This window comes from Miniopterus schreibersii, assembly GCF_964146895.1.
Source record: "Miniopterus schreibersii genome assembly, chromosome: 11".
NCBI classification, from domain to species: Eukaryota; Metazoa; Chordata; class Mammalia; order Chiroptera; family Miniopteridae; genus Miniopterus; species Miniopterus schreibersii.
In genome coordinates this window covers 22171175-22190012 of record NC_138111.1, presented here as the reverse complement: position 1 = coordinate 22190012, position 18838 = coordinate 22171175, and the positions used below count along the sequence as shown (strand labels likewise).

Genomic DNA, 18838 nt, shown 5'->3' with positions numbered 1-18838 from the left:
TTGGGATAAATGCTTTATGACCAGTTGCTTTGTTTTTGAAAATAATGAACATGTCAATCCATTTTGAGCTTTTGTACCGAAGAGTGGAGCACATTAGTTTCCCTTCATTGAGACTTAATTGCAGCCGGTGCTTCAGAGGTACTTTAGCCAATAAAAGGCCACCCCATCCTGGGGCCATCCTGGGGTGGCCTTTGTTCCTTTATGCTAATTTTGATTTTTAAAAAATCTTCAGTTTTTTGAAGGTTTTGGCAAATAAAATATTTGTGAGGACAAATGCCATGTCAAACTAACAGCAAAACAATTTATGTGTGGGTCAGGTTTAGCAGCTGAGCTGTCAGGTTGAATCCTTTGATCTTCACAGCTTTATTGCTCCCAGTGTCCTGTCAGTGTTATGGTTTTTCATTTGAAAAAAACCTCTCCTTTTCAAGTCATACTCTACATTCTAACAGAGAGAATCAATAGCATAAGTGAAGAATGGACTTTGTAATTAAAAAAAAAATTCTTGGAAGGTTTTTCCTTAAGAATTCTTCTAAAGCACGATAGACTTAGGGGATACACCAACTGCTCTAGGACCATGTTTTTTCCTATGTTTCAAAAGAAGTGTCCAGTGGCTTGGGGATTGCAATGTATGGTAGAGAGCAGGCACAGTCGGTTAATACAGGATTCATGTGAACAAACTGTAACTGATCTCTAGAGCCTCAAAGGATGTTGGCTACTGTTACCAGTTTAATCTAAATACTGTCACTATTTTTCAAGATGAGACGAAGGTGAAGGATGATTTAAGACTGCCTTGCAGAATGTGTGTTTTTTTGTATGTCTGTTTGTTTTTGCACAATGCATGGAACCAAAGAGGTGGGGCTCCTTGACAAGTGATTCACCTCTTTTGTGAATATTGAGGCTTCATTTGATTACATTAATAAGCCTATCAGAAATAATTTGAGGCCGGTAAATAAAGGAACCACAAAAATAGGAGATAGTGCAGTGAAGTGGGAAAAGCTCCGAGATTGGGAACCAGAAAGGCTGGTTCAAGTCCTTGCTTTGCCAGTATCCAGCTGGGAGGCCTTGGAGAAGATTCTAGACCTCTCTACAGCATCATCTGTAAAACTGACACAATGGCACCTACCTCACAGTGTTGTTAGGGTAATTAAATGATACAACAAGTGTAACCATCTGGGACGGTTGTTCATAAATGTTAACTATCACCTCCCGAAGTTGTACAGAACTAGATTTGTTGGCAACCAGCAACAGAGAAAAAAAATCAAAGCATTCTAACTCGGAAGTAAATATGATCTTTCTTCCCCAAAAGTCATATAAAATCAGATTTTTCCAATTGCTGAAGCTAGAAACAGCCTTTCAAGTTCAAGGTTAATGCCACAAAGCCTTGGGTAACTATAGTAAGTAGACTGGCTGAGCTATTTGCTTAATTCCAGCCACCCTAGAGCTGAAATATATTTCCTCTTCTTGTTAAATTTGAATATGTAATCTAACATGTTTCAAACCCTTGGTTATAATTTAAAAATTTCCATATTTTACTGTGCACATTGCAGAGTATAAAGAATGTGTCTTTTTTAGAGGTCATCCCAGCCAGCATTACGTATGCTCAGGGATTTCTAGATGCATCACGGGGAATGGGCCGCAGCCCGAGAAAGGGAAAGATGGGTTTCTGTTGCCCAGAGAGAGGTGATTAAGAGGTGCTCAGGCAAGAGAAATATATGCGTCTCTGTTGCTACAATGGGAAATCAACAGTCTGTCAAAAAGACACCTAAACACTACAAGGAAATGAAAATTGTTCACCTGACACTGGATTTGTACGATTATTTCCCATTTATAAAACCATGAGCCCTGGCCGGGTAGCTTAGTTGGTTAGAGTGTCGTCTGATAGGCCAAGGCTGTCGGTTTGATCCCTGTCAGGGCCCTGGTTGGTGTTGCTCAGTGGTTAGAGCTCTGGCCCTGGAGGGTCTCGGGTTCGATTCCCAGTCAAGGGCACGTACCTGGGTTGCAGGTTCAATCCCTGGCCCAGGAATGGAACCAGTGACCTCCTGGTGCATGGGACAACGCTCGACCAACTGAACCGCACTGGCTGGGTGGGTTTTCCCCCTTATTTTTTAACTTTTAAAGTTCTTCTAGACTTTTTATAGTTTGGTCTCTGAATCAAAACAAAGAAAAAGACATTTATAAAAGCCATTTCCTCCCCTCCCCCCACCAGGCTCCTCTAGGTGTCACCCCGAATCATTGTGAGAAGAGGAATTAAGGACACGGAGTTGGTCATTTCTGACACTAAAGCGTCAGAAAATGCGGCTTTACAAAGAGAAACGCTTCCAAGTCAGAAAGACAGCTGCCGGGCGTCTTGAGCTGATCTTGAAAGAGAGAAAGTCCAAGTCGCTGTCGGGCGGTGCTTTTTAAAAAAAGCTCACACAGACACCAACTGCTTGTGGACCTCCAGGAATCCCTCGAAGGACACTCCGTGGCCGGCCGCGTCCGGGTGGTGATGGTTTTGCCCACGACCTGCTGTAACTCCAGGCGCTCCGCGGCTCCCACCGGCCCTTCAGCACCTGGGAGAGCTCCCGCCGGAGCCGGAGCCGCCTCTCCATCCGGCCCTGGACGCTCCGGGCGAGCCCCCGCTTCTGCGCCTCCCCCGGGGGACGCCGAACCCACGACGCCGAACTGGGGGCCCCCGACGAATTCCTCCAAGCCCACCGCTCGGTCGCCCTCGGTGCCCGGGACCAACGGCGGTGCCAGGGCTCCGGCGGGGCGTGAACTCGCCCATGCTCCGCCCCGAAGGGCCCAGGCCCAGCTCCTTGCCCCTCTCGCCCAGCCTCAGTTTCATCACGGTCCAGGTGGGAGCACCTCGCCTCGGGGCGACTGGCCTCCTGCCCCCGGGGACGCCCACCCGCTCGCGCACAGGGGAGAGGGGCGGGGCGCGCCGGCTCCCGCGGGGACAGTTGCGCTGAGCGGGGGGGGGGGGGGGGGGGGGGGGGGGGGGGCCTGGGGCAGGAGCTGGGCAGCGCTGGGGGCCGGGCAGGGGAGGGGGTGGGAGAGGAGAGAGGAGAGGGGCAGCGGGATGGAGCTGGCGGGGCGCTCGCGGGCCGAGAGACCGGGGAGGAAGGGGCTGAGAGCCCGCCACCCTCCCCGCTTGCTGCCCTCCGCCCGCGCGGGTCCCGCACCTCCGTCCCGCCACTGCTTTGTTTTCTCACGGCCTTCCTTTCCACGCTTTCCTCACACAGGCACCGCGCGCGCGGGCAGGGGCTGCGCTGGCCCCGGGGCCACTGCGTCCGGCCCGGAGCCCGGCGTCCCGGGTGCGCGCTGAGCTCGGGTGCGCGCTGAGCTCGGACGAGCCCCGCCAGGGGCGCCGATGCTCCCTGGACGGGCGAGTGCGAGGACAGAGGCGCCCACGCGAGCCCTAAACTCCCCGCGGGGAAGGCAGGGCGGCGCCCTTCTGGTGCCGGCCCGGCGTCTCAGGACGTGGGGTGGAGGGTCCCCGCAAGGGGCGCCCAGGCGGCACCCAGCGCTCAGGCGGGTCTCCGGCAGGGCGCCGCGGGTTCCCGAGGAGTGCACGCGAGGCTGGACCCGGGGCATTTCTCAAGAAGACACAGGTCCCGAGGGTGTGGCCTCTGCCACCCTGTCCCTTCGAGCCCATCTTCTTACGCTCAGTCCCTCGCTGCTGGGCTGCCCGGCGGCTGGCCCGCGGGCCCCGCGCGCCCGGGGACGTCCTTTGCGTGTGTTGACAGTGATGCTGGCTCCTGGTTGACCTCACTCTTTCCCCCTTCGCTTCAACTGATATGCCCTTTAATTTTTTTAAAATTAAATTTATCTTCATTGTTGAAAGTATTACAGATGTCCCCCTTTCCCCCCAGCGACTGCCCCCCCCCCTTTGCACTATTGTCTGTGTCCCGGGATTATGCACATATAATGATGTTATAGTGTTACTTTAGGTTTAAGTGGGATAATACCTAAAGTAATAATTGAAAAAGCATCTGAAATAGCCTGCCTGCACACAGTAGGTGCTTTATATATTTTGCACCCTGTTTTACTTTCTCTTTCCTTTATTTGCATTTTCAAAAGCAGAAGTTTGACTCTGGTTATATGTATTTTATCTTCTTTGGATGTGACCAACCTTGTTTCAAGTTTAAAGCCACTTAACAAACCCATACTAAGCATTTACTATGTGCTAGGCCCTGTGCCACATACTGCGGTTTTCTGTGGTGAACGAGGCACAGTCCTTTGAGAAATATGTAGTTGTGCCATTGAGAAATCTATAGTTAGTAAGTAAGCAATACGGCTTTAAGGATTTATTTGCTCAGACTTTCATGTTTAGCATGTATATTCAAAAAGATCAAAAGCATTATGCTTGATTTTCCTTTGTGATTCTGGGATAGGTTTTAATATGAGCTTTGGAATGTATGATTTTCAATCATACTTTTTCTATTTATTAACTCTGTGATCTTGGGCAGAGTTACTTGTCTGAGTGACTGCTCATCTGTAAAACAAGGATATACATGCTAACTCATAATACCATTTTCAGGAATGAATGGGATAGAATACATAAAGAATTAGACTCAATGCTTAGCATACAGTAGGTACAAAAATGGTAGATGTTGTCATTATTGCCTACTTTAGGCTTGCCTGGAAAATTCTAACAGACTGCATATATACACATGCAGGTATATTCAATTATTTGTTTTCTTCACAAATATTTATTGAGCACCTAATATATGAGAGGAATACAAAGAGATTGAAAGCAGATACTTTCCAAGCTGTTTCTGTTCTCATGGAACTTACAGTTTTGTAGGAAAGTTGCACATGAAGTACTTTATCATGCCCGTAAGTGTGAAAGAAGCACCGGTGGTGTTAGAGATGAGAGAGAACACAGTAGGATTTGATCCTATCAGTGAAATTTGGGGAATTAATGATTGAGCTGTATTCTCAAGGAGGAGAAGTTAACAGGAGGTGCTAGGCAGGGATGACCGGTCCAGGAAGAAGGAACTCCGTGTGCAAAGGCACTGGGGCAGGAGGAGCACATCAAGCAGGAGGAACTTAAAGAAGGCCCGTGTGGTTGAACAGGTAGGTAAAGGGACAGCATGGTATTAGATAAAGTGAAGGGATTGACCATGCCCTGGGCACTGAAAAAAGGGCAATGTTTGTTCAATCATTCCATACAGCATGACATTTATTCAACTGTGTTCCAACATCTAAAGGGTTGAGGACATGTGAGGCACTGAGGGCTCTCCCATGATGCTGCTTTCTCAACCAACATGTGCTGAAATCCCACCAACTCTCACAGCGATATGGTGAGGAAGTATCCTCAGGAGGCTTATATGCCAGGGGAAATGTCAGGGCAATTTCTCACATCCTTCGGCTCAGTTAATGCCCTTCGTGAGAAACTCAAAGAAGATGGCTTTTCTGATATTTTGTGACATCTCATATCATGGCCACTAGATGGCAATCTTTATACACTTCCCTGCTTTCTCTGTTTACTCCAAGCCAAGAATCTCCAGAGCCTGGAGGCAACTACCTAGCACAGGGAACAAATAGGGAGGAGACCTGTTTCGTGCGATCACCCATAGCTTTCAGTATAAGAAAATCTAAAAACATGAAAGACTCTCTCACAATAGTCCTAATCAGTTTGAGCACATTCACACCTTTTAGTTGCAGAGTAAATAAGTAACATTCATAAACGTTCTCAAGTTAACCAGGGGAAAAGCAAGAACTATTGACAGTATGTGGTCTTGTGTATAATTTGTGCCCCAGGCATCTCTGGTATATAAAAGAGGAGACCCTTATTCCATGAGATTTGTTTACCTGGTCATTAGCAAGGGTGATGGGGCACTACCTGGAAATAGTTTTCCTAAGAATTCAAACTTAGTAACCAGAGAGCAACAGAGAAGCAGCCCTAGCCTTGGGATGGTGTGGGATGAAGCGGAAACAAGACTGCAGAATTATCGGTCTCCAGCCTGCCTACCCAGCAACCTCACCCAAAATACCCTTGATCACATTGAAAGAAAATAGTACTGTTGTTTCCTTAAAGATCTGTTAAAAGTGCAGCCTAAAGGTGTGGATAAGCCATCTTCTTGTTTTCCCACTCGAACCTCGAAGCTGAATTGGAAGAAGAGAATAACATGATACTATAAAAGCTGAATTGATAGATGATTGGAGAAAAAGATGTGACACATATATACAGTGGAATACTACTCAGTCATCAGAAACAGCCCAAGTGCCCATCAGTAGATGAGTGGATAAAAAAGCTGTGGGACATTCACACCATGGAATACTATGCAGCTGTAAAGAGGAAGGATCTGTTATCCTTTGGGACAGCATGGAGGGAACTAGAAAGTATTATGCTAAGTGAAATAAGCCAGGCAGAGAAAGAGAAGTGTCACATCATCTCACTTATAGGTGGAATGTAATGAACAAAATAAACTGATGAACAAAATGGATCCAGAGATATAGAAGCATGGAACAGACTGAGGGATCTCGGAGAGAAGGTGGAGAGGGGGGAGTGAGCAGGGAGGGATTAATCAAAGAACTTATATGTTTATAAGCATAACCCCTGGACACAGACATTGGTCTGGGGAAGGCCTGGGGGTAGGGTGGATGTGGGGTGGAGGGGATCAATGGGGGTAAAAAGGGGACATCTGTAATATATATATATATTTTAAATATATCTTTATTGACTTCAGAGAGAGGAAAGGAGAGGGAGAGAGAGGGATAGAAACGTCAATGATGAGAGGGTCATTGATCGAGCCCGCAACCGGGCATGTGCCCTGACCAGGAATCAAACCCTGATCGCCTGGATCCTAGGTCGAAGCTCAACCGCTGAGCCACGCCCGGCCGGGCGACATCTGTAATATTTTCAACAATCATGATAAAGAAACTTAAAAAAAGAAAAGACGAAATACTGCCATTTGCAACAACATGGATGGATCTTGTGAATATCATTCTAAGTAAAATAAGTCAGACAGGAAGAGTTAAGAACCATATGATTTCTCTCACATATGAGGTATAAAACTGAAAGCAACAAGTGAACAAACAATAAAAACAAACAAAAATGCATAAACCCGGACAACAGCATGGTGGCTACCAGAGGGAAAGGGGGTTGGTAAAGGGCAAAGGGGGTCAAATATATGGTGACGAAAGATTTGACTTTGGGTGGGCAGGCACACAATGCAATATACAGGTGATGTATCATAAAATTGTACACTTGAAACCTATATTATCTAGTTAACCAATGTCACCCCAATAAATCTAATAAAAAAAAATAAAAACAAGAGAAAAAAGCTGATTAATCCAGCACTTTGAAAAATAGAAAATTCCAGAATCATGCATTTCTCAAGTCCTGCCAAAAAAGTTTTCAGATGTACAACAAATGTAAGTAGTAAAGTTTATGTTGGAATTCTAAGATGCTTGTAATTCTAAAATGTCCCTGCTTTTTTGCAGATGGGTCCATGAGGTGACCAACTCTAATTTCTTGCATGTGCTTATTGTTTGCCAAATATTTTTTTTCTGTGCGCATAGCTCTGTCCTCTGGGAAGAGGGACACACTTGTTAAGCTAGGTGTCCTCCATGGACTAGCTCATTAAACATATTTCACTACTTACAATAGACTCTATTTTCACCCCCAGTTTTGGGGTGAGGATGTGCAGTTTTTGGAGTTGCATGGCTCGCAAATTCATATGATGATGGAGACAGGAGTCAATCCCTAGTGTGTCCACTTTCAGAGCTGAAATTCTTTCAGTTATTTCAGAATGCCTTCCACATGGAGACTAGAAAAGATGAAAGATGTCCCTGCTCTTGCAGAAGTAAGAGGGGGCTACAAGGCGGGACACAGGAAAAGTTGAAGGCCTATAGTTTACTTCTGGTTCTAGCTGTGGCTGCACAACAGGTGAGCCAGGGAAGGTGGCCAACTATAATTTTAGAATCCCCGAGGAGGGCACCAGGAAGAGGGCATGGAGTCCTGTCCATCCAGCACGATTGGGTGTGGCATTGCTTGTAATTTCATGCCTCGGTGTCTTGCTCAAGCTCTAGCTGGAGGGTTCTCCCTCCTACAAAGGTCACCTCCCCCAGGAGGCCTTCTCTGACTCCTCCTTGCCCTTCCAGGAGTGAATCACGGGTTTGCTTGTGTCCCACTTCTACCTTATATCTACTTCCACTGCTGTTCGTGGTGGCGTGGTGGAGGGCGTCTGTTCACAAGTCTCTCCCTGCCTGTGAGCTCTGTACCCATCTCTCCATCAGCTGTACCTAGTGCAGGGAGGGGACGCAGGAGTTCAATACATGTTTTCTGATGGATGGGTGGGTGGATGGATGGATGGATGGATGGATGGACACACGGATGGATGGATGAATGAATGAATTTGTTTTGGGAGCAGAGTAAAAGGAGGTGAGGCCTTTCTGAGATTGGTTTCCCTTTCTTTCAGCGCAATTGCGCTCCACATCCTAAAAGGACACGCGAACAGCTCTGCTCCTTCAGGTTTCCAGAAAGCGCTACCTGGAGAGGTTCCATCTGACCCTATGCTTGGCTTAAATATTAAACTTAATTACTTAGGCTATTCCAAGGGAAGCACTCAGCTGTCAAGGTGGCTCTCGACATACACGGGTTTTCAATTTAAAGCAATCTACAGTCATTAACTTTCCTTGCCTCGCCGTAAGTTTCATCAGGTTGAATAGCAGTGACATTTTAAATTGAAAAAGAACGGGATAGGAGTGAAAGGGGGCGGGAAGCTATTGAGATGTGACCTCCTTGTCAAGAGCAGTAAGGACCTGCAGTAAAACTCCCCCTCTCCCACCCCGTTCCATTCCCTTTGGGTTTCTAAAAATAAACAGGACAGAAAATTGACCAACATTGAAGCTTCTTCATGTGGCTTGTGGGATTTCTTTGGCTTTCAGTGTATAGTTGCCTAACCCTTCCTCCCTCCCCCAGCCCCCAAGCTAACAGAGGGAAGAACGGGTCTGTCGTGAGAAAACCCCATTTTCTCAGGGAACAAATATTAACAGGTTTCACACTAGATGCACATTTGGGTGGTCTGGGGCCGGGGTCAGGGATGAAGAGCCCAGGCCGGAGGCCAGTTAGTTCACTGTCCCCTGTGTCCTAGGATCCGTATCTTCAGCTGGGGGGGGGTCAGGGTTCCCCTAGATGACCCTGCTTGAGAACCGCGGCATTCTCTAAGCTGGGCTGCTGAGCGCTCAGCCCTAAGGTGGGGAAGCGAGCTTAGGGGAGCTTAAGCGATTTGCTGAAGGTCACTCAGTTGGTCATGGCAGGGGCAGGATGACTTTATCTACCACCCGCTCAGCACCCACTGCCCGCCCAGCGCTTTCGTGTGCATGACCTCTAGGCCTCACGCAGATCGCAAACCTCAGATATTGCTGTCCAGCCTTTGCAGAGGAAAGTCAGAGAGCTGAGGTAGTCTGTGTTCATGGTGTTTTCCTGCACTCTTCTGATGCGGGTATTTTGGCACCATGGTTATGTTTACATCTCTTCCTCTACAGTGCTCCCCAAAACTGATGATTTCAACTTAAGCTTTAAAAAATTACCTAGTAATGAGCTTAACAGGCCTCTGCCACCCTGCCCTGTGGCCCCCTCCCTTACTGGGTGAAGTTCAGGGCTGGGGAGGCCAAGGATGGGAAGGGTGAAGAGTGGGTTAAAGGTCAGGTTGGGGTTGGCAGCTGGAAACGGGGTGAGGTCAAGGACGGAGTAAGTTCAGGGAGGGGTGAGGGTCAAGCTGAAGGTGTGGTCAGGGATGAAACGGGGCAAGTTTCCATCGTGCACTGTCCTTGATAGTAAAGAGCACTGAGAAGTGTAATGATTACTGTTAGGCTGTTTCAAAATTTAGTTCTTCCTTCCCCTACCCCGTGTAATCGAACTCTCTGGATTCCAGGGATGGAGCTCCTTTCCCTGCAAACTTTGGCCCCTTGCTTAGTGAGTATTTGTTTCCCTCGGCACTCAGTAATAACACAAGACCCCTGGATTCAGAGACAGCAAACCTTGTGACGACCCAGCAAGATATACATTAAACTGGGCTCGGAGGGGTTAAATAATTTCCCCAAGGATATGAAGCTGCCTCCTCATAGTCCAATAAAAATAACGGACTAATTCTGGCGAGGGGGTGTCTGTCAAAGCCGAAAGTCCATTATATAATAAAGCAGGTTTTCCGAATGCGTACTTTAAAAAATCGACAAATTAGTTTACCTGTTTTTACTTATGTAGACACGTTTGTGTAATTGAAATTAGGTATGTATGAAAAGTTTAATTTCACAGAAAAGTTTCCTACATTTTAAATGTATACAGAATAGGTCTAGTAAGTGCGTGCATTCACCGGTCACCTGGAGTAAACACATGCACGCAGCCGGGGAGTGGCTTAGTGCACATGGGAACATCTGAGGGCGCAAGTTACAACTGCTGCAGAAAGACCTGCCACACACCAGTTACCTCGAGGGATGCGGTGTGATCACACGCTAATCATTCCCCACACACTGTTTACCAGTGGTGACTCTTGGATTTAAATATGTAGACTATAGTTGTAAGTATGTAATATTCCTTTATGTCAGCGAATTTACTACAGTGTTTTTTCCAACACAGGGCATATTCACTAAAAGTTGTTAAAAATAACAGTGAATTAATAACAAAAAAATAACCTGTTAATTTAATTATAAGCCAATTTTGGTTTAAAGCATTTAAAAATTAACAGGGTATTAATTTTCACATATGACATATGGACTGGAAATTTTGTCTGTTAAATCCAAAGTCTCTTAAATCGAGGTCTGCAAAATTGAGGGTTTACTGTAATGGAAAAGAGCCAGGATGGTCTGACTCCCAAGACCAGGGTCCTTCCGTGGGTACAACCAGTGGGCCTGGTTGTATTTCTCTCTCCCTCCAGCACAAGGCATGGCCCCTGCCTGCAGGCGGGCCCTTTGTCTGCAGGGGCAGGAGCTGCATTCTCACATGGCCAGGCCTCGAGCGCTTTCTTCTAACTGGCCCCAGCCCCACCTTCATCTGCCAGGAGGGCGTGTGCTGGACACTCTGGACATTCTTTGCCCTTCCAGATCCACTCTCCACCTTTCTCCATCCTGTCTGTGCCCTGGGAAGGTCTCCTATGGGCCCCATTGATGGCTGCCTTGATCTAGGGCAGTGGTGGGAGACAGGGATGCGGGAGGAGCCTGATGTCGGGGTTTACTCCCTGGCTCTCCCTCACCCAAGGCTCCAGCTCCAGCTAGAAAGCCCTCTCCTATTCCCACTGGGCCCTAGGAACGGCGCTCTGTTTACTTGCCCTTGAGCCCAGGTGTGGTAATGGCTCCTTCGCCTTACCTGCCCTGGGAGTCTGCATATTTCTGCTGGTTTCCTTAAACCGTATCTTTGCAAAAAGTTTCTTGAAAACTCTGCTCAGACGGTTTGTGTGATACCTGTTCTGCGCCAAGATCACCGTTCCCTCTTCCTCCTTGACTATTCCCAGCTGGTGAAAGGGTGCATTATTTAGCCCATTATTTACAGCAGACTTTCAAAAAGAGCTATCATCACGTATCTTAATAATCTTGAGGAATCTGGGAGTTTGCTAAACTGTGATCTGTTGCCTTCTCTCTCCTGACTTGCAAATAACAGATTTCACAAAACTTCCGGGAGCTCCTAAATTCACTCAGTGACTTGAAAAAAAATTACTTTTTTCTTTCTTTCTTTCTGCTGAGTAAAAGGAAATGGGGGAAATTTAAAGCCTGCCATATGTTTCCCCAGTGGAACTGATATATGATGAGTCTCTGCGCAGAGGCACAGTTGTGCTGGGAGGATCATGGGGAAACATCTAAGGTCAATTTAAAATTCCTCTCCGGAAATTACTGGAGTCTGGTCTGCAGAATTGGACCTGCAATTTCCTAGGTGACTCCAGGGAGCAGATAAAGCCCCAGAATTCGACAAAATGAGTTCATCTTCCAGAGAAACTGCAGCTAGACAGCTCTGGGGCTGCCGAGAAACGAGAGGGGACTAGACCAAGGTTCTCTCAGGGGACCAGGTATTAATGTCCAATTGTCAAAGGCATCTTCTGAGTCTTATTACTAGGTGACCATATAATTCCTTAGGCAAACTAGGATATTGTTTTTGGTATAAAGAGTGTTCATCACTCTGTGGCAATAGTCATAGACTCTATTTCCAAATAAGATCACATTCTGAAGTTCTGGGTAGACATTAACTTTGGGGGAACATAATTCAACCCAGTACACTACCAATATCACACTCGCTTTATGTTCTTACCTTTTGCTCCCCAACTTCTTCTTAGATACATCGTTCAGTTTCTCCAGTTCATTTAGCCCATAGTTACTTACTGAGCGCCTACTATGTACCAGGCATTGAGAACACAAAGTAAACAAAGTGTTTGTCTCCAGAGGTCTTAGGATCTAATAAAGGAGAACTACACGAACAGCTAATAATCTGTGTAAATAGATGTTAATGGAGAGTAAAATCTATAAATGATGATGTGCTATGAAATCATATGAGATATAAGATTTAGAGGGAGCTATGACTCGGATTGAATCAGGAACGATGGTGGGTTCTGAAGAAGGGAGATTTCGGCTGGGAGGTTATAATGAGAAGACATCAGCTGGGTAAGCGTCGGGGGAAGAGTATTTAAGCAGGAGGAGGCGATAGCATGTGCACAGGCCCCAAGGCGAGGAAGCCACTGGGGTATCTCTACCTAAAATGACTATCGTGGTGGGGCTGTGCTGATCCAGGAGGAAGTGGCGTGAGATGAGGCTGAAGAATTAGGCAGGGCCACATCCCACAGGGCACGGCAGGCCGTGCTCAGTATTTCCGATTGCTCCCTAACGAACACGGGGGGCCCTTGCAGGCTTCGAGGCAGACGAGCGATCTACCACGTGGAAAACAAACTGAAGAAAGGCAGGGATGAAAACGGAGAGCCTGGTGAGGGGCCTTGTACCGTGGTCCAGGTGAGGGATAATGGCTTGGACTACAGTGAGGACTGCAGGGATGGCACTATTTGGGACCTATTTCATAGAAAGAGAGGATTCGGCTTGTTGATGCTGTAGAGGGTGAGACATGGGAGGCATTCAGGGGCCCTGCCAGATTCGGGAATGAGCAACAGGATGGACGGCGGTGCCACTGCCCGACGCGAGGCGCGGGAGGAAGAGCACGTTTAGGAGAGGAGATCAAGGGCGCAGTTTTTGACAAGTTAATGGGAGATGCCTGTAGGACGGTCAGGTGGAGATGTCAAGTGGGAAATGAGATATGTGGTTCTGGAGCTCAGGAGAAGAGTCTGTGCTGAAATACATATTTGGGCCTTGTTGGTAAATACGGGCTATTTGAAGGCATTATTGTCGGCTTTAGATTTTTTTCTTTTAAATGTCAGGCTGACCTTGTCCTGGTGTGTTTGGCTTCTCTTTTAAATGCCTGAGCTCTCGTGGCTCTTGTTACACCTTTTAGTCTCCTATCTTAATCAGGTTTCTTTATAATTGCATCGTAAAGGCAGACCCTGCCATGGAAAGCAGGTTCTGATTATCTGTAAGCCTTGGGCAAATCACTTAGGATCTCTGAGTATTCGTTTCACATCCGTAAAAGGGAATTGGTTGTTTTCAGTTTTTTCACAAAAAATCTATTCAAGGTAAAGCTGTACAAGGCGTTAACATTATCCGCAGTTTTCCCTTACCTCAGTGACGGCAAAGCTTCTCTTGCCGCAGGGAACCACTTTGTACCACTTGTCGTGCAGCGCATCCATAAACCCATGTGACTTGTACTGGCTGATTAGCTCAGAGATATTGGAGGTCAGTGGAGAGTTGGGTGGGAGCCCAATGCCGTATCCTAGGAGAAAATATAATCTCAGATGAGTTTTCCAGCTGAGAGGCGCCCATGAGGTTGCTACTGCACTTGAGTGATATGGCATCAGGCCTGGTGACAGGGTAGGGTGAACTGTCCCCATCTTGCCTTCAAAGGACTCAAATATATCCAAGGTATGATTGCCTTAGATCTGCCGCCCCTCTAAGGAGATGAGTCTGGAAAGGAGAGAAATGGCTGTTCGTGGTATACAGGTGGCACATTGTATTCCAAGGCCTCCAGCTTCCTTTCAAGATATTTCTTAAAAGCCACCTTTGAAGTCTTTCCCAGGGCTAGGATGCCCTACGCACCCCTCCTAGAACCCTTCCTCTAGACCTTACGTACACAAAAGCGGGTTGTAATCATGATCTTTGCTTTATGACATACTCTCATCACTGGTCATACATGACCCCCTTTTGCTTTTATTTAGTTTATTTTTAAATAATATAATAAGACCATGTAAAGGTATCTAAAATATCAATAAAAACTTATAATAACTAACTTCAATTATATAAAAAGAAAATGAACCTGGTAATAACCAGTGTTTGAGAAGACATAGAGCAATAAGACCATTTACACACTGCCTGTGGTCATGCAGATTGATATAACCACTTTGGAAAACAGTCTGCTGTTTCAACTATACATTAAATTTTGTGTAGTTGAACAGTTATATACTCTAAGACCAGCAGTTCTAAGTACGTTCCCAAAGAACTACTGAACAAGCACACCAGGAGACATGCATGAGAATGTTCTTAGAGCCACTGTTTATAACAGCAAAAATGGGAAACAACCCAAATGTTCTTTGACAAGAGGATGGGTAAATAAATTGTAGAATATTTACACAATTGGAATATTATATGGTGTGAAACATATGAACTAGAACTACATGCAATAACATGGATGACTCTTAGCAATAAGACACGGAGTGACAAAGGTCAGTCCTAGGAGATTACAGCCATGAATCCATTGTATACATGTAAAAACAGTAAAAACAGAACAATACACCTTTAGGAATTCAAATGTATGTGATTAAAGTATATTTAGAAAAAAGCATCAAGGAAATGAGAATCTAAAAATCCAGGACAGTGGTTACCAAAGGCCAGAGAGTCAGGGGAAAGGCTGAGGGAGGGAGGCAAAGGTGTGTAATTTGTTGTCAGTTTTATTAATCAGCTTGGACCCTATATTCTCGCTCTGTGTGGCTTTATTTGCTTTCCAAACTGTTACTGCACTGTTAATCTCCTTGATGAGCCATGTGGAAGAGCTAATTACCTGCATTTTATCTTTAGCAGAGTTAAAAAAAAAAAAGTTTTGCCCTCAAGATGATTGAGGAAGATAAATTAAAAGTATAAAAATAGTTACTTCCCTTTTCATAGATAAAAACTAAAAAGCTGTCACAAATCCAAAGGTATTTACTGAGGACAAATACCTGCCATAATTATCTTAACAATTTATTTCCAAGGAAATTCGTTTTTGTTCCTTTTTTAATTGCAGGTACATAAATTACACAAATCCTTCTTTAACTAAGATGCGGCCTGAGATGTGTGCATAACCAAGAAAAGAAAAGGCATAAATAATGCAGAGAAAAATTCTGAGTTTTAAAGAGCTGTATGTTTTCTTTTTCCTGGTAATTTTAATTTTGTTTGTTCCTTAACAATGGCAAGTCAAGGAAATGATGACAATGTCAAGAGCATGATTAGAATTTTCCATATAGAAAATTGTTTTGAGTGCCTGTTTTGTGCCTACTGGTTTTGCTCTGAAAGGCGAGGCTGATAATAAAAGGCTTTGCAGGGGCAGCCTGTTCTGCTGCTGATGTTATCATTAAATAACATTTTTTGTAATGAGTAATTATAAGTAAGTAGTTTTCTTTAGAAACATTTCTCATAATGAATGCTATTGACAGCTCAGTTGTGCATACATTCATTGGGTGCTTATTTACGTGCCAGGTGCAATCCTAGGCACGTGTATAATAACAGTCGCTGATTTCCTGATTCACTCATTCATTCATTCACTCAACAAACACACTGAGTGAACAGGCACTGCGCTGAGCGGTTGGGATTTATCAGTGAGCAAGGCAGATACGGTCCCTGCTGTCGTGGTGTGTTCACTCTGTTAGGGAGACAGGTATTAAACACTGCACTGCATAATGATTGTTTCATCACAAATGGGGTAAGTGCCATGAGGATGAAGAACTGGGGCATATGCGAGCATCTTGTAGGAGGACTCGGAACTCTCTGGTGGAAGTGGGTTGATGGTCAGGATAATTAGGCCAGGTTTGCTGAATATTATTGTATTTTTTTATAATACATTACAAACAATAGTGTTATAAAAATATTGTATAAATACAGTAATATTCAGGCCCCGAGGCAACCATTTTCAACACCATCTAATAGTTCTCAAGGGCTTACTCTATGCCAAGTCCTGCTCTATGATAAACTTTTTACATGCCTTACCCCATTTTGCAGGTCATGCACTAGAGCATGGCATACGGTCAATTAAATCACTTTGGGGTTCTAATGAGAACTAGAACATACTGAGCCCTACTGTGTGCCAGGCACCATTCCACATGTGTCTAATTCTTTTATGAACCCAGGCAGAACATGTATTACTCAAGTATCAAAGACTGAATAAGTAAACTGCCCAAGGTCACGCAGCTCAGGGTTGGCAAAGCTGGCGCTTGAAAGTAGGTCTGCTTGAGCCTCAAACCAAGCCTCCGCCCGCTGCATCTAGTGGAGCATGTGAGCCAGTCGAGGGGGTGCTTGACTATTCCCGCCCCTTCGGTGCAGGCCGTGTGCTCCAGTCGCACCCAGGCGACCCCCCAACCAGGCAGCTCAGTAAGAACCACAATCATCTACACTGGCGCTTTGTTTTCAACCACAGACACAAATACATATCATTTCGGGGCATCTTTTGTTGATAAACTTTTCATTAAGTTGTGCAAATACAGTGTCAGTCCAGCCCTAACTGGTATATATGTGTGTGTGACAGCTCTGCCATCTGTAAAGATACGAGGACATTAACTAGCAAGGACGCTCCCTATTATTCCTCCCCAAATCCTCTTAAGTCATTCCAGCCACCCGAGTGCAATAACGGCACAACTGTCCTCACGTTTCCCTGAGAAGCACCCGCGTCCCACATCCGCTCACTAATGCGACAGGCGCGCAGGGAGTGCTCGCTGGGCCGGACCCTCCGCCAGCCCAGGGAGGCCACCAAGCTAAGCTGACAGTCCACCCGCGGGAAGCTCACGGTGACACGGAGAGGAGGCGCGCGTGCACAACCGCACGACACGGTGGGAAGCTACAGGACTTGGGGACAAGGCTAAGCGAGGCATAAGTTCAATAGAGATCAAATAGAATGACTGGGACGCCACGAGGAGGCCGGATAGAGCTGCGGAGTCAGAGGAGTGACAGATCGCCACCGGGGAGAGGGCGAGAAGGCATCTCAGATTGATTCTTAGAGTGGTATTTTGGGCAGAGGTGCCAAAAATACATGATAAGGCAGTTTAAAAATCTGAAATTAATGCTTATAATAAATCTACATATTCCAAGAATAGAATTTTGGCACTACAACAAAAGTATAAAAATTGCCCCAGGGGAAAGGCTCTGTTGAAGTTACAGGGACATTTATAAAAAATTGCTACATAGGAAATAATAAATTTTAAATCACTCCACTCCATCACGCCAAGGTTAAGTGGCGATCGACCGCTAAAAATAGATTGCTGTCCTTTTTAATTTTCTATTTTAATGCACATAATGAGTATTGACATTTTAATGATTTTTTAACATTAATAATAATTATTAGCTAAATAAAACAAACTATGCATACAGGACAAGGGCAGAGATTAAAAAAAACAAAAAACTTCTGTGGCAATGAGAAGAGGGATTTGTTAAAAGACCTAAAATTCCATATTATTCAGAAACATAAAATAGTAAAACCTGGACAGGTTCACTCCTATCCTCCTCTTTATCAGTTGCTTTTCAAATTCAATGTGTTCATTGGTCAAAGAATTCTTATTTTTAAATTGCTGACTCAACTTAGCAGCCTGAGTTGCTTTCATTATCATTAGAAACATGGCTTTGCAATAAAGGCGAGGTTGACTATTTTGTGGTTGATGGATGAAGCAAAATGGAATCCTTCAACCCTAAAGATGAAGGCATCAGGCACCCTGGAAATTGGATACAGCTTAATAGCCCAAGAGAACAATTTTCAGAATAGAATCCCAATCTTTTCCCCATGGATAAATCAGCTTTACTCAGCTGAGAGGGGTGGAAATATATTTTGGCTAGGAAACGTGTAGTTAAGAATTCATAAGCTAAGAGAACTTCCTGAAATGTGGTTGGAAAAATAGGCATTTTGAAAATAAGGTCTCAGCATTAAAAAAAAAAAAAGGCTTCAGGAAGAAAGACTAACTCAGTTTTGCAGTCCATCCTTGAGAGACCATATTTAGCTACTCTGGGGCAATGGTTGAGAACATACTGTAATAGTCCCAACTATAAAGGAGACATTAAACATGGGGTTCCTTTACCCCCCGCACATCAAAGTGAGAGAGAAGAGTGTGGGAGAAGCTGAAATATCTGAAGGCTATCTCTCCTGGGATAGTTTTATAGTGAATGGGTCTCAATCTATTAATTCAACATACTGAACAATATTTTTTGGGGCACTTACTATATGCTTGCACACACTTTACATGTCTTATTGTACTTAATCATTGCAACAACTCTATCACAGATATATTATTCACGAACCCAATATGCAGACGAGGAACCTGAAGAGCAGATTAAGCGACCTGCCTAGTGTAGCACAGTCAGCAACAGCACCTCTGCTCTAACCCAAGCACTCAGGCTTCACAGCTGATGCTCCAAGCACTGTATTTAATAATTAGTAGAAAGCAAGTAAAAGAACAAACTCAGAAACAGGCAAAGGTCTTCAGCAGAAAGGTCACAAATCATTACTGTGCAGTTCCATTACTCTTTTCTCGTTTGACCTTTATTGTCAGCTAACTCCAATGCATAAATTTGGGACATGTATCCATTTATCTCA

At 45.2% G+C, this 18838-nt stretch overlaps 1 protein-coding gene across 2 annotated transcripts in view; it reads right to left on the bottom strand.

The window, feature by feature from the left end:
- GRIN3A (glutamate ionotropic receptor NMDA type subunit 3A) overlaps positions 1-18838 on the bottom strand; it is a 125924-nt gene that overhangs the window by 15959 nt on the left and 91127 nt on the right. For both annotated transcript variants that reach the window (XM_081151830.1, XM_081151831.1), the window contains exon 6: positions 13638-13789. In XM_081151830.1, coding sequence (XP_081007956.1) covers positions 13638-13789 — 152 coding nt within the window. The remainder of the gene's footprint in view (positions 1-13637; positions 13790-18838) is intronic.